At 40.8% G+C, this 23,917-nt stretch overlaps 1 protein-coding gene across 1 annotated transcript in view; it reads left to right on the top strand.

The window, feature by feature from the left end:
- ARHGAP20 (Rho GTPase activating protein 20) overlaps positions 1 to 17,927 on the top strand; it is a 45,732-nt gene extending 27,805 nt beyond the window's left edge. Inside the window, exons 7-15 of the mRNA XM_016194015.2 lie at positions 1,320 to 1,397; positions 1,927 to 1,993; positions 3,421 to 3,609; positions 5,671 to 5,867; positions 6,867 to 7,040; positions 9,819 to 9,928; positions 11,481 to 11,670; positions 13,372 to 13,486; positions 14,575 to 17,927. Coding sequence (XP_016049501.2) covers positions 1,320 to 1,397; positions 1,927 to 1,993; positions 3,421 to 3,609; positions 5,671 to 5,867; positions 6,867 to 7,040; positions 9,819 to 9,928; positions 11,481 to 11,670; positions 13,372 to 13,486; positions 14,575 to 16,454 — 3,000 coding nt within the window. The 3' untranslated portion in view covers positions 16,455 to 17,927. The remainder of the gene's footprint in view (positions 1 to 1,319; positions 1,398 to 1,926; positions 1,994 to 3,420; positions 3,610 to 5,670; positions 5,868 to 6,866; positions 7,041 to 9,818; positions 9,929 to 11,480; positions 11,671 to 13,371; positions 13,487 to 14,574) is intronic.
- Positions 17,928 to 23,917: the final 5,990 nt, after the last annotated feature.

Raw genomic sequence — 23,917 nt, forward strand, 5'->3', positions numbered from 1 at the left:
CGCACAGTCTGGCAGGAATTCTGCTCATGTGGAAAAGACTAGCCATTCAGAGTTTCAGTTGTGTTTTTAATTGACTAGTCAAAGAGCTCTCTTTGCTGAGACTTATGTTTTGTCTACCAGAGAAGCAAATACAGAAAAATACACACCCTGTAACTGCTGTACTCAACATATGTCTTTTATATTAAGAAAAACTTATCTTAGAAGCCAGGTAACATTGGGGATGACTATTAGTATTACAGGATAGACTATTCTCTTTACAAAGATTTTGGGGGTTAATTTAAATAAAGGGGTTTTCAGACTCCAGATAAACTATTTTGTATGATCCTGGGAGTTACAAAGTACACAACTTGAAATTATTTAACAACTTTTATCAGTCCGTATGTCAAGTAATTGATTATAGAGGGAAAAAAAACACTATAATGGAAGGATAAGTGATGTTTAGTGGGTTTCATATAGCTGTATTTTTTTTACATTTATGTTTATGCTTGTTTGTGCTTATTTGTATCATTAAAGCCATTAGGGCCACAGCACTAATTTCTGACTTATCAGACTTATGTACATGTAAATAATATCCTGGAATCCAACAAACTACATAGATACTTTGTTCACTCCCTTTTCTGGTTGCAGCAAACTGTTTATTTTCATCAGTAATTTTCCGGTGTAGTCTGTCACAGAACTATGACATAGGCTCATTGATTTAAATACCCCTAAAGATTTCAACAGTGAATCCTCAGTAACCTAAGTGTCCAATAAATAGCTGACTTTAAGACTTCTAAACTTTATATATTCTTTTAAAAATATTTGTGTATTTTATCTGACGGAGAGAGAAAGAGACCTGCAGCTCTGCTTTACCTGTTAGTGAAGCTTTCCCCCTACAAGTGGGATCTGGGGGATTATTTTGTAATCAGTGCTAATCTTAACTTTTACCTAAGTTGACTTCCTACCATACAATGCAAAGAAGTAAAGAACACCTTGTGAAAACAGTGTTTAGAATTCAGTTTCCCTTTGTTTTACATTGCATTATGGAAATACAGAAATTTAGCCTCACTGATTTGAGGGGGGGTTCATGTTTCCTTTGTCATAGTCTCAATATATGCATTAAACAAAGATATATTATGAGAAAAATATATGTATTACTAATAGAGATAAGATACAATGGAAAGAAAGTAAATTATAGTCAAGGATTTGTATTACACTTAAGTACTGTGTTTTTTCTCAATCAGCATCTGAAATCCAGACTTGCCTTTGGATTATCATTTGACAATTATTTGTTCATCTGTTTTAAAGTTTTTATTTGTGATATCTCTTTTTGTCTACAGTCTAAAACAATCATGGCAGCAAACACAGATACCGTCAATGAGGTGGTGAAGATGTTACTACCTGAATTTGGGATGACTGTAAGTTTCTCTATGAAATATTCTTAATTAAAAACAAGCTGATAATATTATCCCTTCTATGATAGGACAACTAGTTACTAGAAAACTCAGTCATAAAAAAGGGACAGTAAGAGTAATAAAAAAAACCATACATGGTCAGTATAAGGTTTCATTTCTCTCCTCTTATACCTGTGTGAACTATAAAAGCATAATAGTATTAGGTTAATTATATTGTGTGTCCTTTTTTTTATTCCCAAAACATAAAAACACCCCCAGAATGGGCCAGAAGATATCTTACCTGGTAGAGGACACTTTACCAGGAGTGAAGATCCTGGTTCGAGTATCCGCCATGGTAACAAAATACAAAGGGAAGCTTCTTGAGCAGTAGAGAAGTGCTGTGGTTTCTTGTTTCCTCTCTCTCTCTCTATGTATAACAGAAAAAAACTAACCCAGTCTACCATGGTAGAATCACACAGGTGTGAATCCCTGGCAGCAAGAGGGAGAAAAAAAAAACACTAATTAAAAATGATTAATTCTTTTCTCTCCAAAGGGCACTGTTAGTGATTTCCAGTTATGGCTGAATTCTGGAAAAGAGGGTGCACCTTACCCCCTGATCGGTAAGTGTCTATGGCAATCTAAGAGAGAATAGAAAAACACACTCACTCCTAAGTGTTGATTATTAGCCACAAATTTAAGAACTATTAGATGTCTAATCTCCTACTTACTGACTTAATTATGAAGCATTTTCTGTGTGCTAGTCAAACTATACCTCTTCACTAAAACAGCTAGTGGTATAGTTGAGAAGTTTCCTCTTTCACAAACAACAGTTTTCCAAAACCCTTAAATTCTGTAAGAGGGGGCTGGGCGGTAGTGCAGCACGTTAAGCACACATGGCACAAAGGCCCGTGTAAGGATCCCAATTCAGGCCCCAGCTCCCCACCTGCAAGGGAGCGGCTTCACAAGCAGTGAAGCAGGTCTGCATGTGTCTTCTTTTTCTCCCCTCTCTGTCCTATCCAACAACAAGGGCAACAAAATGGGGGAAATGGCCTCCAGGAGCAGTGGATTCATTCAGGCCCTAAGCCTCAGCCATAACCCTGGAGGCAAAAAAATAAAATAAGTACCACTTATTTGATATTTGAGAGTTAAATTAAGAAGATATAGTAAAGCGCAAGTTGCAGTCAAGTATCCAGTGTTTAGTTTCTGTGTTCCTACCACCCTGCAATCCTGACTTTTACCTTCAGCGGGCAGTATGAGGGGGTGGGGTGGGGGACACCAGTCCTGATGCTTGGACTTTTCAGAGAGATACCTTATGTTGAGTAACAGATATGATACGAAGTATCAGAGCTCCAGTGGCACAATCGGTTAGCACACGGTACTTATATGATACTTGAAGTATATACCTATTTTGCCCTTATTTAAAGAATGTCAAGACTTTCTCAGTTGATCCTTAGTGTTTGGAAGGAAGTGACTGGTAGAGGTCAGGGTTTGCCAGAGTGGTGCTCTACTTCTTCTCTCAAGAAATAAAGTTTCCTAATACTGTGTAGAAGTAAGGTAAGGAACCATGTGGTGGAGCACATGTTACAGTACTCAGGGACCCAGGCATCTCTCTCCCTTCCCCTAACAAAGAAAAAATGACCACCAAGAGCAGTGGGTTTGTCACGCAGGTGCCACACCCTAGAAATAACCCTGGTGGCAATCAGAGGGAAAAAATAGTAAGGTAAGTAATTTTTAATCATAGAGTTGAGACTGATCTATTTATAGATCCAATATATACTGAATGTGAAAGAATAACTTAATGTATGCTGAGTGGGGGTAGATAGCATAATGGTTATGCAAAGAGACTCTCATGCCTAAGGCTCCAAAAGTCCCAGGTTCAATCCCCTCACCACCATAAACCAGTTCAGAGCAGTGCTGTGGTTGGGGGAAAAAAGTATGTTTAGTTTGCAAACAAACCTTGAAAAAGAAAATAGTAAATTTCAGTGGCTCTTACATGTCCACAGTTTTTGTCAGTCTAATGTCTACATTTAGGTTTTTCTCTGTGTAGGCCACGAATACCCATATGTCATAAAAATGCATCATCTGCGAGACACAGCTCTCCTAGCAGAAGGACCAAAGGATGCCATGATGCCTGACAACTTTCAAGAGCCCTTTGTCATGGAACAGCTGCCCCAAGAGATGCAATGTCACTTCATCTTAAAATCTAGACATTTGTCTCTGACTCAGAAGCTGAGCGGTAGGTTGCTATATCTCCATAGAGCTTTTCATTTACACAGAAACTTTCACTCCTGAAAATTTTAGAACCAAGGCAAAGATTAAAGTTTCAGCCAAATGAGGTATTTTTTCCTTTGAACTTGCTAAATGTTTTGGAAGGAAAGATGTAGTGTTAGAGGATGGCCTGGTTGATGAACAACTGGTAGTTAATGCAGCAGGAGACTGGTGCCCTCACCCTGCTCTGATATTGACAAGCGTGTCGAGATTGAGGTGACTTCTACCGAAATCTTTGCTAATTCACATTCCCCGAGGGGCATCCTCAAATCTGGAGTAGTAAAGCATGATCATCATAGGAACATCATTCTAAACCAGGTTTGAGCTTCAGCCCTTTAAAGTAAGGTGTGTTTGGATTCTATTCATTCACATTTTGAAGGAATTTTATAGAGATGCCACAGTTTTCTGTTCATTAAAATATGACTTTCTTAAGTCTTTATTATAGTAAAAAAAAAATGCCCAGGCTACAGAAATACTAGTGATTTCTTGGATTTGTCAGTAGATGTTTTTATTTCTCTTTAATGCAAAATTCCCTTTTTATCTGAATCCTGTGATTTTTACCTAAGTTTGCCACTGATTAGCTTACTAACCTTCCTGTTGAAAGTTAATGATTTCAACTACAGAACATTCATGGGATAGAGTGATGGTGCCAAGCAGTTGGGCATTGTGGTCACTGATTTTGATTAGTGCATTGGACCAGATAGTCAGCTAATGAAAAATACTCATTATATAGCAGGTAGAACGTGCATGCCTGAGGTCCTCGATTTGGTCACTGGCATTGTGGAAGTTGAAACAGAGCTCTGGACATTCTCCTATGAAAAATAAAGCAAGGCTTTAGTCTAGGATATACAACAAAGCAAAAGTTAAATTCAATGGAAATAACTTAGTCACCACTAGTATGGAAAAACTGAAGTTAGGGGGCCAGGCAGTGGCGCATCTGGTTAAGTGCACACATTACAGTGTTCAAGGACCCAGGTCCCCACCTGCAGGGGGAATGCTTTGAAATAGCTCCTAGGGTCCTAGTCTGAACTCAGATTCCACCTCTGTGCCCCTCAGCAGGCTAACTTTTCCTTCTGTTTGCCTTATTTCCAATATTTTCACTTGCATGGTTCCTGCTCTGGGAGTTGTATAACCAGCATCAGTTATCTGATTAAGTTTCTACTTATAAAATAACAAGATGGGTTGAGCACAGGGACCGATGTAAGGCCCCTACCTGCAGGAATGTTCGCTTCGCAAGCGGTGAAGCATAGCTGTAGGTGTCTTTCTCCCCTCCTCTCTGTCCTAACCAACAATGATGATGATAATAACCACAACAAAAGGAGAAAAAAATAGTCTCCAGGAGCAGTGGCACAGAGCCCCAGCAATAACCCTGGAGGCAAAAAATAACTCAAGATGACTTAAACATGAGAAAACACTATATTGAATTTTCCAGGACTGCTGTACACTGACATATAGAAAGTAAATTTTAGGGAGTCGGGCTGTAGCACAGCGGGTTAAGCGCAGGTGGCGCAAAGCACAAGGACCGGCATAAGGATCCCGGTTCGAGCCCCGGCTCCCCACCTGCAGGGGAGTCGCTTCACAGGCGGTGAGGCAGGTCTGCAGGTGTCTATCTTTCTCTCCCCCTCTGTCCTATCCAACAATAATAACTACAACAATAAAAAAAAAGAAAGTAAATTTTATTAATAATCTTTAACATGTGTGTTCTCACTTTTCCTGTGAGAACACACGTTAGAGTTTCCAAAAGCAAACTTGAATGAAAATTTTTTTTCAGTGCCTGAGAGAACATGAACTCTAAAAGTGACTGTTGTATTTAACAAAAATATGGCAGCTGAAAATATATAGTACACAGGACTTGATTTTTACTTTACTATAGGATAGCTAAATGCCAGATTCTATATGCATTCTTCTTAAATGTAAAAAAAAAAAAAAACCAGTAATGAGTTTTAAAGTAGTAAAACAAAATCCTACTGATTGGAATTTTAAATAAGTGAGTGAAACGAGATTTTTCTTACATTTCTTCCTTCTTAAGATTCAGGCTCAAAAACATTTAAAAGGAGAAAATCTATCATGAGCTGGGCCTTTTGGCGTGGGTCCCAGGCCCACCTTGATAACATGCCCTTCATGCCCATGTCGCCTGAGTCACCCACCTCGCCTGTGCCAGGTCAGCTCTTTGGAGCCAGCCTTGGTGATATCTGTACTGGTGAAGACCTGCCCAGACCCATCATGGTGAGTCTCATTTTGACCTGCAACACTAACAGGAAGGGAAGTTTGGGAAAGGATAGTGAAAAGAAAATCACAGATAATTCAGACTTGCCAGGTTTTAGGAAAGGACCATACAAATAAGCCTGCTGAGATAAACGGAATTACACTGTAAACAGTATCCACATTGTTCTGACTGAATGTCCTTTACTCACTGTAGCAACAGGTCATGAAATCTTTAACTGTCAAAAAATATGTGTTTAAAGACAAAGGTCCATCTTCTCATGTTTGGTTACCTTTCATATATAGAGTGGATTAGATTAATCCACTAAGGTTGTATTGCCTCTGACTTAGTAAAATAGGAATGATAGTGACTACCCCCTAACTTCAAAAGCCTAACCAAAGGTCACAGTAAATGTGTTCTGTAAGTTTCAGATCCCCTGGGCTGTTTGTCTCCAAGACCCATTTTCTTTCTATATTGTAAGCAGAGGAAGTATAGCATGAATGGAGAAAGCTGCCTGGAGGGATGGAGGACTTTGGGGACTGATTTTTTTTTTTATTCATTTGATAGAAGACAGAAAGAGACATTGCAACACTTACTTCACTGCTTATGAAGCTGACTTTTTAAATAAATATAAAACACAGGAAGTAATCTGAAGGCCCATAGACAAGCAAGTGGGAAAAATTTTGCAAGCATACTTGAGTAGATAGTTTCTATTACAGAATAGTGGGGAAAGAGTAATGAAGTATAGGAAGGGGCCAGAGGAAAAGCTTTCAAGTGGTTGTTGGTAAATTGAGCAATGGCCAATCTCATTAAAGTGAGCATTTAAAAGTAAAATGTTTGGGTGGGATGTTAAATCTAGGAAGAGTAAATAGGAGAAAAGAGACGTAGGGATCCAACAAAACAAACTGGCTTTAATCGTGTGGGCAGTCCATCCAGCTGCAGTCCTTCAGTGCTATTCCTTGAGTGCACCCTTCTCTTTTTTGTAAGGTGCCATTTTGGTTTTTTCTTTTGTTTACCCATAGGATTTGATTATCTATCTTTATAAAAAAGGACCTCTGACAGTGGGTATATTTAGACTCTCAGCAAGTGCAAGAGCAATTAGAGAATTTAAAGAGAAACTTCAACTCAACTTCAGTTCTGGAGTTGAAGTAAACCTAGACATGGAGTCTCCTATTTTAGTAGCAGCAGTGTTAAAGGTAAGAAAAGTTTTCTTCATCCACCTTATCATGCAGCTCTAGAGAAAGTCAATGTGTCAAATCAACACTGGACTTTAGAAATGACCACTGATAAGATGTTGAATGAAGTGTATCTAACATGCCTTAACCATAATGGAATGTTGATAAAGATATAGAGCATAGTAGTTATGCAGAAAGCCCTTTGTGTCCGAAGCACCAAAGACTCAGCACCACCAGAAGAGTCGACCAGTGCTCTGGTATAAAATAGATAGATGGCAGTCGTGTAGCGGGTTAACCACATGTGGCACAAGGACTGGCGTAAGGATCCCGGTTCGAGTACCCAGCTACCTGTAGGGGTGTCGCTTCACAGGCGGTGAAGCAGGTCTGCAAGTGTCTTATATCTTTCTCTCCCCCTCCTCTCCATCCTATCTAACCATGATGACATCAGTAATAGCAACAAAAGGGAAAGTAAATATAAAAACTAAGTAGATCAAGAAATTTTTACTATGATGAACATTTTGAAGAAAAAATTGCTTGTGAGACTACTGAAAATTTCATTTAGTCACAATGTCCTCCACTACCACTTGTTTTCTTTGATAAGAAAGGGGAGATAGACACCTGTATGGGGCCTGGGTTCAAGCCCCTGGTCCCCACCTGCAAAAGGAAAGCCTCATGAGTGGTGAAGCAAGGCTGCAGGTGTCTCCCTACCCAGCCCCCCTCAAGCAGTTTTTAAAGTAGAGTAGGATTATACCTACCACATTGGTCATAAATCTATGGTTCTCACTTTTCATCTCATGCTTCTTGAAGTCACATCCCTACTTGCATTAGGGGTCTTCAAAAATATTTTCCTCACCATCTTAAGAATGCCTCAAGCTTACAGCAGAGCCTTTGTCTGTACTTTGGCTCCCATCTCCTAACCAGGGGTGAAGGGAAGGTCTCTAGCCTGCACAGCCTGCTTTGAGCATAAAAATCAACTTAAGAATCTTGAGGACATAAGCACTGAAGTTTCTAATGATAGATAAAACTCTGTTGTAACGTTTTGTGAATAGAGTAAAAAGTATAGTGTGCTTAGCAAGTAAAATATGTTGGGGACATAGGAGACAGACAATGATGACTCTCCTTTGGTTTAAAGAATTCCCATGCTGTAAAAAATATTCATTACTATGTTAGGTTTTTCACATTAGCAGAAGTTTGTGCTAGGGAATGGTTGTGGGAAAGGTCCCAGGTTTAAGCCCCAGCTCCTCACCTGCAGGTTATCTTCACCCATTAAAAATATAATAAAAAAAAGTCCCCTTCACTAAATGGGTGGAATATGTTGAAGCTATTTTTAAAAGCTATTTTTAAAAACTCCAAAAGAGTTCATTTCAGATTGCAAAACTGCTGTATAAAAATGATCCAAGTGATTGAAAAGTCTGGTCAGAAGTTTCTTAATTAATTTAAGCTTCATAATCATGTAACTGTCTTACTCTCAAGTTTCCACACAGTTGCAGGGAAAGGTTTTTGAGCCCCTTGCTTTTAAGACTTGAGATTAACATTCAGTTCTGCTTAAATATAAGTTAAATTCTTCATGCTATAGTAGGAAGAAATTTATTGGGTTGTTGGAAAAGTCATGACGACATCTGTAACTGTTTTGAGGGATGAATTCAGGGCGTCTGCTGCTGCTCTGGACTCCAGGTTTGGAGGAGGGAGACTTACAATTGAGCTCCATTGAATTTGTGGTTCTAGATCTGATCCTATCAATCACCATTAGTCTTCACTTTACTATTTGGCATGGAGGTGCTGTCCCTGCCTTAGTTGACTCTGTGTGCGTCTAGCTTATGAACACTTCTGATATCAGGCATCCATATTTGTATCCTTAGCATGATGTGTAAGTACCTGGACTCTGTAGTCTTTTAGAAGGTATATAGGGCATATAGGTAATGTTGCTGATTTAGTTTTTCTTCATTAGTTTGAATGAGAAAAGTAGATACCAGAGCACTACTCAGCGCTAGCTTATGGTGGTGCTGGGAGTTGAACCTGGGGCCTCAGGCAGAACCATTATGCTATCTCCCCAGCCCCGATTTAGTTTTTCTGCAGGTTGTAAGGAATAACTTGCCCAAAGATAGCTGACCATGTATGAAAACAGTGTCTAGAGAGAGAATTGAGTTTTCTCTGCCCAAAGTCATCTCCTTGTGTTACTGTCTGGTTTCACCACACCCCATCCAGCCAGTGGTCTCAGCAGAAAAGGATCTAAAAAAGGATCATGTCCCAGGCACATTATTGTGCACCAGGCAGAAAGGTGATGTCCCAAAAACCAGCCACAGCCTGGAATGCGCCTTTTTACCCTAAATATATATTACAGTTCCCCTATGAGTTGATACCAAGAGAAACTGAATGGATGTGGATGGAATGGTTCAGCAGTACCACTGGAAAGAAAGCTCTAGAATATCCAGGACTGTGGTATTCACTGCTCTAGCCCTAGAGCCTAAAACAATCCCTTCCCTGTGAGATGAAGTGTAGAATGACTAAATGGTGGGTCAACCTCAAATACTTTCACACATTGCTTTGAACTAATGGACTGAGTGAGACTGGGTGGGAGAAGGACTTAGGATGGTTGACCTTTTAGTCCCTGTAGACTAGACTGCAACTAGCCTTTTAGTTTTTTATTAGGAAAAGAAAGCATGTATGTCAGTGAAGAGACGGCACAGAGCTCTATGTATTTTGGAGAAGGGGAGACTTAACTCCACCAAAAAGTTTTCTCATTCCTTTAGTTGATATGTAGCATAAGAGTAATTATTTACTATCTTCCCCTCTATGTAGGAATTCTTACGAAACATCCCAGGTAGCCTTTTATCTTCAGAGTTCTATCATTGCTGGATATGTATCGTGGATGAGGAAAACAGGGAAGACAGAATAAGTACCATTAAAAGGTAATGATTCTAATTTAGTTATGAAAATATGGGATTTTGCTAACATGGAATAATGGACCAATCACACCTTCTGTTTAGTCAAATCTAATAGGAGCTGAAGCCCACTAGGCAATACTGTGGCTCAGTCTACAATTTACCATCTCAGTTTTGGTAAATATTTAAAGAGCCAGCTCCTTACTTTTCTCATTCACTTAAACTTCATGGAAGAGAAAGTTCCCTTTCTTCAATGAAGTCAGAGACTGTTAGAGCAAATACAGAGATCTCTGAAGGAGGGTATTGTATAAATACTGTTGAGAAGTGTCAGGGGAAAAGAGTCGTAAAGGCTTTGATCACTAAGAATACACTGTCCAGACTTTGCCAGAAGTCACTATTCCCACTGTTCTGTGAAAACCTAAGAATGGTAGTATCACACATTTGCTTGTTGAGCACACTTTTTTCTTGACCAACTTCTAAATATGAGGATATAATACAGCTCTTGAAAACAGAAGTCAGAGCTGTGTAACAGAGTCAGACACATAAAGCACACTCATTGCTTCATTGTGTGTTAGACCCTCCCCCAGGTTGCAGATTGTTTAAAAGCAGCAACCATGAATACAATATATATTTCTCTAGATGATAGGGGAAAAAATTCAGTGAATGATTTTATTTTGCCAGTAGGATTATTGCTATAGTACTACGATTCTACTACTCTCAGCAGCCATTCCCCCCTCCCTTTTTAAGTTATTTTTATTTAATAGGACATTGAAATTGAAAGGTGAGAAAGAGAGATAAAGACCCCTGCGTCACCACTTGGCAGTGCCCCTACACGAGCAGGAGCTTATACCCAGATCTTTGGGCATGCTAACTAATGCACTCAAGTGGGTAGCCCACCTACTGAGCAGTAATTTTTCAAGTTCCTTATCAGCTACAATATAGAAAGACAAGGAAATATACTAAGCTGAACTTTCATGTGAAAGTGAGATCAAGAGAGACCTGGGACAAGACTGACCCAGAATGCTGGTTTGAGCAGAGTAAGCTTTCAAAGCTTTGGCCTTTCACCAAAAGACAACAATCTTATGGTGCTACTTAAAAGTAAAGGAGTGGAAAGCAGGTGGTAGCACAGCAGGTTAAGCGCATGTGGAGCCAAGTGCAAGGACCGGTGTTAAGGATCCCGGTTTGAGCTCCCAGCTCCCCACCTGCAGGGAAGTCGCTTCACAAGCAGTGAAGCAGGTCTGCAGGTGTCTATCTCTCCATCCTATCTAACAATTACAATAATAACTACAACAATTAAAAAACAGTAAAGGAGCACCGTAGCTGTTTATCAGAAAGTTCCTTGGTTGAGGATATTCTGAAAATTACAGGATTTGCCTAAATCAACACAAATTGAACTTAAACTTCAGGTAAATATTTCAGGCATTAGTTTTGAACACGCCATTTGTATGCCTCCTTTTTACATAGTCATTAGTGTATGTAGGAAAAGATTTGCTTTCTTCACTTAGCATGGTGTCACATTAACTGAAAATCTTTCCATATTTACCAGACTGTTTCTTTCCCTTTTGTGTGTGTGTTTTAGGCTTCTAGACCAACTCCCAAAAGTAAACATCGTTCTTTTAAAGCATATATTTGCACTGCTATATAGTATCGACCAGAATTCTTCTGTGAATCAAATGAATACTTTCAACCTGGCTGTATGCTTTACACCAACCCTCCTTTGGCCGCCTACTAATACAGACCGAGAACTTGAGAGCAGCTTTACAAAAAAGGTAATGTATTTTTTTTTTTCATTTTTATGTCTGGGGGACTGAATCTCTATAAATTAATACAGTTTCTTAAATAATTGGTAAACCCCTCCATATAAACCCAAGTTCACTGAGCTGTTGTATCTTACTAGACAGCACTTTTTAAAGTTAGTGTTTCATCTCTTTAAGAGGGAAATAGTAAAACTGAGCAGCTGATAAAAGTAGTTTTAGAGTAAAACAAGCCAGTCAAGCATTAATTCTTAGTTCACCATTGCCAGGATATGTGCGATATAAAACAATTATTTACACTGACCCACATGTTAAAAATAAGGAGATAACCACAACACTTATGTTACTTGAAATTACACTCTTCTAGGAGTTGGTGGTTGACACAGGGCTTGAGGTGTTGGTTTCCCTTTGCTTCCAACATTTACCTCAGAGCACAGAATTTGTGGAAAGGATCTAGGACGTCTCAAGAAAAGTAAAAAATAATAAAAGTTCCCTAATAAAATTTTACCTCTTTTGTGGGGTCAGGGGGTCAAAGGAACGCTCCTGCCTGCTGGTGGGGATGTAAATTGGTCCAACCTCTATGGCGATCAGTCTGGAGAACTCTCAGAAGGCTAGAAATGGACCTATTATGTTAAGTGAAATAAGTCAGAAACAGAAGGATGAATATGGGATGATCTCACTCTCAGGCAGAAGTTGAAAAACAAGATCAGAGAAGAAAACACAAGTAGAACCTGAACTAGAGTTGGTGTATTGCACCAAAGTAAAAGACTCTGGGGTGGAGGGGAGGGAAGAGTACAGGTCCAAAAAGAGGACCTAGTGGGGGTTGTAGAAAACTGACAGATGTTATGCACTTACAGACTATTGTATTTACTGTCAAATGTAAAACATTAATCCCCCATTAATCTCACCTCTCTTTATAAGCCCTGGTGATAATCAAAAATATATATTATCCCAGACATAGAGATCGCAGCATTCCCAGTACCATACTACTCCCATGTGCTATACCAGGGATGTTAACAAAACAGGCACCCTCCCAAGTAAGCTATCTGGCTGGCTACCAACAAATTTAATGATGTAAAATATCAGGGAGTAAATAAAAATGAGATCATAAAGTCAAGGCCACTAGTATTAAGTAGTAATAAATAGTGTCTGTATTTTAATTTTTTTTTTTTTTACCACCAGAGTAATTGCTGGGTCTTTGAGGCCACAGTGAATCCGTTGCTCCAGGCAGCCATTTTTTCCTTTCTCTGTTATTGGATAGTGGAGAGAGAGAGAGAGAAAAAGACACCTGTAGACCTGCTTCCCAGCTGGATTGTGGACAGTGGGGATTTAAACCCAGGTCCTTGTACTCAACTGGGTGCACCACTACCTGACCCCCAAACTACTCTTAAAGATATTACTGTTTCAAGGAAACTTGAGCACTTTAATATATTTCTGGCTTTACAACATATGCTTTGAGATTTGGAATTTAGGTATACCTAAATATCAAATTTTGATAATTAGTACTTATGTCTAGCTTATCTTTACATTTTATATTTTAAGGACTGTAAGGTAATTTTGAGAGATAATTTATCCTGCTCTTTCAGAATTTGGGAAATACTATAACTCTGCAACTAGCAACCTTTTAAAGGAGACTTGGGATTGATATTTTAAATGTGCTTTTAGTCATGTTAACATGAGATGTAGCACTTAACATCTGGGTCCTTTCTTGAACAGGTTACTCTCCTTGTGCAGTTTGTCATTGAAAACTGTTGTGAACTATTCGGGGAGGGAATCACATCCCTCCTCAGAGAGGATTCCTTACAGTGTAACACCACAGAAAACACTACAGGTATTGTGAATAAACTGGATTGGTTTCTGTGAGAAATAGACATTTGTATAGATGCTAGGTAGCATCTTTTTTTAGAAAGTCAGGGCAGACCATATAAGACTGTGGTAGGGTACAGACATATATTTACATGGCAACAGGATGAGGTTGGTAGTAGCAGTTTGATGAAATGTTATAGTGACCACAAGGCTAACATTCTAATATAACTGCTCTGCTTAAAACTGAAAGTGGAAGGCCTGGATGTAACAGAGACAAGCCTGGTCTTTTACTGAGTGATTCCAGAGCCACTCTGCTACAGAAAAGTTAAACAACCAGCAGGGGCCAGGTGGTGGCACACCTGATTGAGCACACATTATAATGCACAAAAACCTAGGTTCAAGCTCCCCATCTGCAGGGAGGAAGCTTCACAAGCAATGAAACTGTGCTGCAGGGGTCTCTTCCCCCCTTTCTCAATTTCTATCTCTATTCAATAAAAACATTTTAAAAACAGCACCATGGTATTTGTTTGGGGGGGGATTGAAGACATTCAGTCTTCTTGAATAGAAATACCACCAATTTATTAGTATTTTTCTCTAATTATTTTATGCCACTGAGTAATAAAGTGATAAATGTTACTAGACAGGGTTTAGTAATTAGACTAGAGTTGTACCTAGCAGCAATCTTTTTAGAAGGTAGAGTTCTACTCAAAATTTCGATATAGGTAGCATTTATTTCATTTTCTACCATTTTCCAGAAACTGTTAAGTTTAACCTCATTTTTCTGACCAAAAATCATGAAAGTTGTGAAAGATCCTTTCTTTCTGGACAGTAGAAATTTTTATGACTTATATTAAAAAAAATTAAGGGGGTCAGACAGTAGCACACAAAGTGCAAAAATCCCCACCTACAGGGGTCTATCTTTCTCTCTCCCATCCAACAATGGGGGGGGTGGCCACAGAAGCAGTGGATTCATAGTGCAGGCACCTATCCCCAGCAATAAACCTGGGGGCAAAAATAAATTAATTAAACTGAGCACCAGTTTGTTTAAAAGGCGGTATTTGTGGTAAGTAGAAAGTGTTAAATCATGGTGTTTTTTGTTTTTTTTTTTTACAGATACATTGGAATTGCTACCAAACAACTCTTCCTTCAACAGTCTGGAAGCTGATATAGAGGCGCCGTCTGGTGACTTCCCAGATGGACTCCTGGACACATGTGGTAACACACTAGACAGTAAGCTCATGGACACTACAGATGTCAGCAACCTTGAGGACACTAAAAACACCAGCAGCCTCAAGGATGACGAGCTCGTGGACATTGCAAGCTTTTTCAAGTTGGAGGATGCTACGAGCATCGAAGATGAAGAGGAGCATATGGATACCACCAGCATTTTCAACCTAGAGGAAGCTGTAAGCTTCACCAGTCTTAAGGATGAAGAGCTCCTAGGCACTCTGAACATCCATAACCCAGAAGACGATGAGTTTGTGGATTCTATGAGTGTCACCAGCCTGGAAGATGAACTTGTGGACACTTCCAGCAGCAACACCCTCGACAAGGACCTGGGGGACGGCCAGTGGAGCAACAGCCTAGAGAGGGAGCAGGTGGACACTGGGAGAGGCAACACCCTGAACAGGCAGCACATGGACACTGCGAGCAGTGACTCGGGGAGGAGTCACTGCCGCAGAAGCTTAGATTCCATGCTAACACCAAGTGATCTGGAGTCAGAGAATTCTAAGGACAATCCACTGGAACAGACTGTGATATTTCCACATGACCTTCTGGAAGCCAGTACCTCTTCCACAATAGCACCCTATCTAAAAAGTGCTAGGCGTTCCTCAGAGCCAAACATATGCTCAAAATTCACAATCTTTACAAAGTTCTACCCTAAGAAAACCCGCAAGTCCAGCTGCGATGCAGTTCTCCTACAAAAAGACATGGAGAGTTTCCAGGGAGAGTCTAAGATTGTCTCCGATGTGAGTTTACTCACTGAGACCAACACTTATAGTAAGAAGGGCTTGCGTGAACCTGTGTCTAAATATAGACCGAAGACATTCTCTGTCAATTGCTGTGGTGATAGTGACACTTCATCACAGAACGGGTCCACTAACAGACTTCCCAACACCAACACATCCCTCCTGAACACCAGCGGTTCCCCCACAAGTCAGAGGTGCCGCTCAGAATCAAATATGGGTAAGAACCACCATACACTGAACTGCCTCCGGGGCATTTTTACCAAACAGAAAACCAGCTATCCGCTGGATCTGTTAGATGGACAAGACAAATCTTTAGAAACACCCAAGAGTGGGACAGTGGTTCCCCCACCAAGCAACTATAAGATCAATACAACTGATTCCACTGTGTCCTCCCCAGGCACTTCCTCACCTGGAGACTCAAAGTCCCAGGAATCTGACATTTTTGGAAACTATGACACGCATGGGTTTACAGCACTTGAGACAACACTCCAGAACAATTCTGAAGAGCTCTCTTCTCATCTGGACTCAGCAATGCCAGGGCCATCCTCAGCACAGGCCAGCACCAAAAAAGTCGGGTGGCATTCACAAGTGCACTCCGTCACATGGTTAAGAAATAGCTTGGCCAACCTGAAAAACTGGTCCTTGAGGAGGACAAGGACCTCCAAAGCTGAAGAGAAACAACCAGGATCGCCAAGGGAGTCACCTCCACCTGCTTCAAGTGGTAAAGTGATGCCCTTCAAGGAAGCAGGAGTGGAAAATATACAGAAAGACCAGGTAGAGAGTCCTCAACCCTGCCGGGACTTAATGGAATGTAACACTGTAGAAGATGAAATGTACATGCAATCTGCTGATCTGTGTATAAAATCTGAAGAATACATCAAGTTAGATGAGGGAGGAGGACTTAGTGAGCATTGTGCTGCTGGTCCTCTCTCTCACACCAATGATTTAGATTTGTCCAATCCAGACTCAGGATCTTCAGAGAATTGTGATGTTAGGGGTGGACACACAAATGAAGAATGTTGAATGTGATGTAATACGATGTACAATTGTTAAAATGCTGTCTACAAGAACCAAACAGCAAATAAGCAAATAATGTAAAATAGTAACTATATCAACACCTTGTGAATAAACAGCTGGACACTTTAAAAAATACCAAGTCAAATTTAGAAAAATGATGACATCAAGACATTTGTATATATGCCCATAAATTCTTAAAAATTTAACTGATTTATAAAAACTACCTGGACATAAGACATTAAAAAAAAAAAAGCTTACTTGTTCAGAAGCCTAACAAGACAGCTGATGATATGAACCAGTAACTATATCTCAATACCTGTACATTTAATAGTTTTGTTTTTCAAAATCATTATTTATATAAAATACACAGGATGGTAACCATTGACTAATTTTTTAACTATGTGACAATAACATTCTTTATTGATGCTATCAAAAAAGGTGTAGACCGAAAATGTTCATCTAAGTGTTTTTGGAAGTTTGTGCTTTTAAAAATACCAGCAATGGGCTAGAAGACTAAACATCTCACTTTATATAGGTTGAAGAAACGTGTGTAAAGTTTTTGTGGCTCTCCTTGGAACTATTTGCAAACTGGGGTTCTTTTTAACTCACTCAAATATCTTCGTCTACCATATGAATGACCTTTCCAAATTATCCACAAGAAAATGTGAAATAGTCTGTTCTGTAGACAATGCTGTCTATACAAATGAAAATAGCAGATTAATCGATCACTGGCAATTACCTCAGCATCTTTGTACAAAGAAAAAAAAAAAAACCTGGACAATTAAAAAGACAGTTTTGAAAACAATGGCAAAAAAAGAATAGTAATACCCCACCTGTATGCATATACAAGATCCTTTTATAAAAATTCAGATTTTCCTCAGCCTAAATAATGATGTTGAAGAGACATTATTTCAGCACCTTTATGTAAAATACCTGAATTTTTTTTCTAATATTTTCAGAACCTGAAAAAATAATGACTTGAAGAAATTATCTCAACATCTTGTATAAAAGAAACCCAGACTTTTTCTAAAAAATTGACTTTTTCACAACCTGACTCATGAAATCAGAACCTGACTCATGAAAAAATAATTATGTCAAAATCTTTGCACAAGCATGCCCAAACTTTTTCTAAAATACTGATTTCTTTTTTCAAAATCTAAATAATGACTTGAAGACACAATGACTAATACAATGCCTTTGTAAAAACTAATGACTTGAAGATACAATGACTAGTACAATGCCTTTGTAAAAACTATGTGGATATTTTTTAAAAACTTTGTTCAAAAAACCTAGCAAGACAGTTGACAAACAGACACTAATCTCAACACCTTTGTGAGTGCTTGGCATTAGATTGAGGCTTTAAAAAATGTATTTTTTTACTTGGCAAAAACTGCTGATCACCTTTGAACTTGCACTGATAATCGATATCTGCAAAATCAGACTGTCAAATAAAATGTTATTCTGCGGTTTACAACCCTTCTTAAGCAAACCTGTCTCGTGTAGTCCTGTTTAAAAACGCCATACAGTACCAGGCTGGAATCTGAGTCCTCATGCACTCGGTACCAAGAAATATTTCCTAGTTCCTCTGGCAATATGTCTTTCCAATAGGATTACCACTGGTGCTTGGTGCATATAGGATTATTTGATTTGATAGAGAGAAGGAGCGTGGCCTGCAGCACTGCTCCACCACTGTGGAGCTTCCCCCTTGCAGGTGGAGACCAGGGGTCTGAAACTGGTAACGTGTGTACTTTAATGGGTATGCCAATGCCTAACCCCTCCTTCTGGAAATTAAAAAAGCCTTTATTCTAAAAGAGAAATGCTACCACACCACTTACTTTATTCAGTGCCAGGGAATGAATCCAAGACGTCACCCAAACAAGGTGTGTGCTCTACTGCTGAGCCATCTCTCCTGCCTTAAGGATTATTACTTTTCATTCATATATTTTCTGTTGTTTATATGCTGTAAATCCTACCGATCTGTACAGTTCACTGAGTCTCTACCCCTTTTCCCTCATTTTTACTCTATTCAACATACATAGTAAATTTTTCTCACGGTATATTTTTAGTTCTTTAATGTTCTTTTGGCTCTTTTATGTTCTATATTTTGTAGGTATATATAGAATATGCCCGTTAATATATAATTAGGATTCTTTTTTTTTGTTGTTTCAAGATAGTCTGCATTTTAAGATGCCACTTTAGCATCCTTTTTTAGCATCCTGGTGTCTTTTCCCACTGAGGTTGTGACTTTCCATGGTACCTGGACTTTTCCATGGTTTAGTGAGAGACTCTGGGCCCCACATCATCTTCAGTTTTATCTCACAGACCCTTGCCTATCTTTAACACTAATTCCCAGGGCCTTTGTGGTGCTATTTGGTCTGTTCTCATACAGAGAAATCTTTCTGGCTCAAGGGCCTAATACTGCCTGGGTGGGTGCTTCCTGGTGGGACCCCTCTGGTTCACACCACATCACTGTCCCAGACTCTGGCTTAGGGGAGCAAATCTTAGGCTTCTGAGAAAAGCTGTGTAGTCCATCCCCTTTCTGTTGTTGCCTGGCTGCTCTGGTGTCCTCCCAGCAGAGGCAGGAGCTATCAGGCTCATTGGATTCCCGACTGCCTGCTAGTGGGACACCCACCTAAACCTGCTGGTGGTGGTGCCAGCGGGCGAAGGAGCACACCTGGACTGCCTTCTGTTACGCAGTTGGAAAATTCACACCAAGAGAAAATAAACTTAAACCACTGGTGTTTCTGCAACCCTGGGACTCAAACGATTCGCATTCCTCTCACTACCTTTCAGGGTTTCCTTGGGTTGATTTTTGCATCCAGAAACCATAGACCAAGAGACGAGTAAAAGGGTGGAAGCCAGAGCAGCTCATCAATATAGCAAAGCTGTGGTGGGCTTGCACCTCTGCATCCCGTCACTGCCACCAACTGGTACCGCTGGTGCCAATTTTGAAATTTGCACCATTACCACTTCTGTAATCTGCTTGTGCCACATATACCAAAGACAGCCACCCCACTCTGTCGTACCCACCCCAAACAGAAGATCTGTGCCAACAACACAGTTCACTCAGGACTGGCTGTGAACCCCTGAAACCGGTAGACTACTTGCTCTCCATGCAGTCTTGGTCTGTTTGGTTTGGGGCTGTAGCACTTGCTCTGACAGTTCTGGAGGCCCTAACAAAGTGAGCCATCATGGCCCTTTTGAGCCAAACCAGAAATGTCAAGTCGGGTTGGGGGGAGCGAGGTTGCTGGTCACTCTTAGGTATTGAGATGCGTGTGCCCCGAAGAGTATTCCAGGGTCTCCTTCGGCAATAAGTAATACATATCTATGTTGGACTTCTGTAATATGTACGTATTACATCACACAGATGCACAGAACTTTTCTGATCATCTGCCCTAATATCTTTAAAGGCCACACACACCCCTAGCCCCCAATGCGTTGCTGTGGTGTCTCGCAGGCTGCCTGCTGGGTCATGCATTCCGGGGCACAGCAGTGCGCACCTGCGAATCAGACCTTGGCAGTTAAGTAATTCAATATAATCTCCCAAAATTATGTTAAATCAGTGCCCTTGAACTGCATGTGGTTACTTCCTAACCTCAATTTGGGTTTCCATGGAGACTACTGTGCATGGTACACAAGATTAAGTAAACTATTTTAAGGTTTGGGTGTTTTTTTTTTCAAAAGCCCCCACCTAGGGTGTGTCTCAACCTTTTAAAGCTAAAGACATGGGTAGGGCTTGAAACAGACGGGTGATTAGTAAAGAGAATCTTTTATTATTAGATAGAGGAACTGAGGGAGCAGTGGTGGTGAAACTGCTACACTGCTTCACCACTCATGAAGCTTCCCCGCCTCATAGGAAACCCACTTAAAATATTTGAAAAAGACTAGAGGCCAATAAATCCATCAAGATAAGAATATTCTAGTATAGGAGATAGCTGGAGTAAAACTATACTGGCTTTAGACAAAGCCTCTTTTTTTAAACTCCAGAACTTTTTTTTTTTTCAAATGTCAATATATAAAACTACCTTGTAGGGAGTCGGGCGGTGGCGCAGTGGGTTAAGCGCAGGTGGCGCAAAGCGCAAGGACCAGAGTAAGGATCCCAGTTCGAGCCCCCGGCTCCCCACCTGCAGGGGAGTCGCTTCACAGGCGGTGAAGCAGGTCTGCAGGTGTCTGTCTTTCTCTCCCCCTCTCTGTCTTCCCCTCCTCTCTCCATTTCTCTCTGTCCTATCCAACAACGACAGCATCAGTATCAACAATAATAATAACTACAATGATAAAATAAGGGCAACAAAAGGAAATAAATAAATATTTTTTAAAAAACTACCTTGTCTGGAGTCAGTATCAGCAGCACTTTTTTTTTTTTAATTTCTTTATTGGGAAATTAATGTTTTACTTTCAACAGTAAATACAATAGTTTGTACATATATAATAACACTTGCCAGTTTTCCATATAACAATACAACCCCCAGCACTTTTTACTTCTAGCTGCAATTCACAAACTTGGTGTGGTGACTTGCAAGAAAATGAGGTCTGTCTCTGACAGAATCAACTCACAGTCACATAAATAAGCCATTTTTAAACAGAGAGGCCAGAGTACTGCTCGGCTCTGACTTATGGTGGTGCCAGGGACTGCACCTGGGACCTCAGTCTCCACATAAGAAAGTCTGATGCCCACTTCTGTCTCCTCAGCCCAAGGATTTTACAAATGCCTATGTAAAAACAGTCATGGCAACCACATAAAAGAAAAAAAGTGAACCAATGTAATCTATCTGCTAGGAGAGGAGAAAATGGACTCAAAAAAGTAGAAGCAAAAAACAAAAACAACCTAAAGGTATTGAGTAAAACTCTAGACTGAATAGAACTACTGTACCAAAATCACTGGCAGGCAACATGTAAAGCCTGAAAATGGGGGGAAAAAAAAAGATCAAAACTCAGACCCTGAAAACTACAGTGGTTACCAGAAGGAACAGGGAGGAGACATGGGGTGCTAAGTTATGCGGGTCTCTGGTTGGTGGATGTGCTGAGACACACATACACGGTTGTCCTTGGCAGGACCACTTTGCTAGCTGAGCAGTATCCTGCTCTCTCCCTCCTCTCATTCCCCCTTTCTCACACACTCAATACACCCTTAGAAATACAATAAAGAGGGATTCAGGCAATAGTGCAGCGGGTTAAGCACACGTGGCGTGAAACACAAGGACTGGTGGAAGGATCCCGGTTTGAACCCCCGGCTCCCCACCTGAAGGGGAGTCGCTTCACGGGCTGTGAAGCAGGTCTGCAGGTATCTATCTTTCTCTCCCCCTCCATTTCTCTCTGCCCTATCCAACGATGACATCAATAACAACAATAACTACAACAGCAATAAAAAGACATGGGCAACAAAAGGGAAAATAAAAAAAAAAAAAAAGAAAAAGAAGCCAGGTTGTGACTTCACCAGTAAAGCATACATGTTACCATGGGCAAGGATGTGGGTTCAAGCCCCTGACTGCCACGTGGATTGGATGGGGGAGGGAATCGTTTTATGAGCAGTAGAGCAATGATACAGTAGTCTCTCTCTTCTCTCTACCCCACCCATCAAAAAGGAAAATGGAACCGGGAGTGATGGAGCTGTGTGAGCACCAAGCCCCAGCGATGACCTTAGTGACAAAATAAAACCATGAGACCTTTATGTTATTTCTTTTTTAATTATTTAATGGATAGAGACAAAATCGAGAGAAGGGTAGACAGGGGGAGAGGGAGAGAGAGAACGGCGGCACTGCTTCACTTTCCACAAAGCTTCCCCCTGCAGGTGGGGACCACCAGGCTTTTTCACATGGTAACGTGTGTGCTTAACGTGCTGCACCACAACTCAGACCCTCACTGAGCTTTTGAAATGGTTCCTGTAGGTTGAACTTCAAGGCAGTACCCTGGTTTCCTGGAGACTTTCTTTCCCTATAAAACCTGAGAGCCCCAAATATCCCAGGTCTATGGAATGAAAGAAATGAAAATGAAAATGAAAACTGCACCGTGGTGCTGCAAAGGCTGTTCCTCTGCTCCCAGACCAGTGTGCACTAACCTCACTCACTGTTCACTTGCTCGGACTTGAGGGGCACATGGGCGGGGCTGGCCCATTACACACACCCCACTGTCTTAGTGTGCGGACAGCAGATGGCTTACCAGGTCCAGGCTAGAGGCCACACTGGGCAAAGGTGGACCTGACTGAACTTTTGCAAAAAGTTCCAATTAAAGAATGTGAGGAGTCACTGGACCCACAGAGGTTGACCTGAAAATCTGGGAAAGGCGATTTAAAAAAAAAACAAAAACAGAGCCTCAAATGACAATACATGTTTCATATTAAAATATTTTAAGAGTTACATATTTATGATAAATATTATAAGTTTTATGAAATAGAGATAGCTCAGCTCTGGCATATGGAGGTGTCAAGTATTGAACCTGTGGCTTCCAGGGCCTCAGGCACACAAGTCCTGTGCAGTAAGGCTGGGCTCTCTCCCTAGTCCACACTGAATGTTGCTAGGCCAAGGGTGCTTGGGTTCCCCATGAAAACACAGTCTGATGGTGCTCAAACATCCACTGAGGACTGAGGATACGAGGAGAAACCAGGATGTCAAAGTGAAATTCAGTCACAAGAATCTTGTGCTTGGGGGCCGGGAGGTAGCGCAGCAGGTTAAGCTCACATGGCACAAAGCACAAGGACCAGCTTAAAGGACCCTGATTCAAGCCCCCAGCTCCCCACCTGCAGGGGAGTCATTTCACAAGTGGTGAACCAGGTCTTCAGGTGTCTTTCTTTCAGCCCCCCGACTCTTATCTTCCCCTCCTGTCTGAATTTTTCTCTGCCCTATCCAAATAGCAGTAACCACCATAACAACAAGGAGGACAACAAAAACGGGGGGGGGGGGGGGGAATGGCCTCTAGGAGCAGTGGATTCATAGTACAGGTGCTGAGCCCCAGAAATAACTCTGGAGGCCAGAAAAAAAATCTGTGCTTGTACCGGGGGGCTCCCCCACTCACTCATGCTAGTCAGGCAGGACTGTCAAGAAGAAATAAGCTCCAATCCAAACTACAAATCTTCAGCCAACATACAGAAATCCCAAGAAACTGGACTTCATGCTGGACTGGTCAGAAAGGAGTGCTATAGACGTGATGCTCTGGTAGTGTTTTGTTTTGTTCTGGGGTGGGGATAGGATGGGGAGGGAAGGGGTAAGCGGAGTTGGATTTGGTTTGTCTTGGTTTTTGCAGAGAACTTGGAGCATGCAGGATTTTATTGCTCCCAGGCCAACTTTGTCATTCGCAAAGAGTGAGAAACATCCCTGCACCAGAGTTACCCCACAGCTAGGACAGTCTCTCATGGTCCTGGGGCTCAAACTTGGGTCACACACATGGCAAGGTGCACCCCCTACCCAGTGAGCTCTTTCAGCTTTGTTTTTTAAAATGAATGAACCTCTGAGGATACATACATATGGTTATGCAAA

Source organism: Erinaceus europaeus, chromosome 20, assembly GCF_950295315.1.
Source record: "Erinaceus europaeus chromosome 20, mEriEur2.1, whole genome shotgun sequence".
Lineage (NCBI taxonomy): Eukaryota > Metazoa > Chordata > Mammalia > Eulipotyphla > Erinaceidae > Erinaceus > Erinaceus europaeus.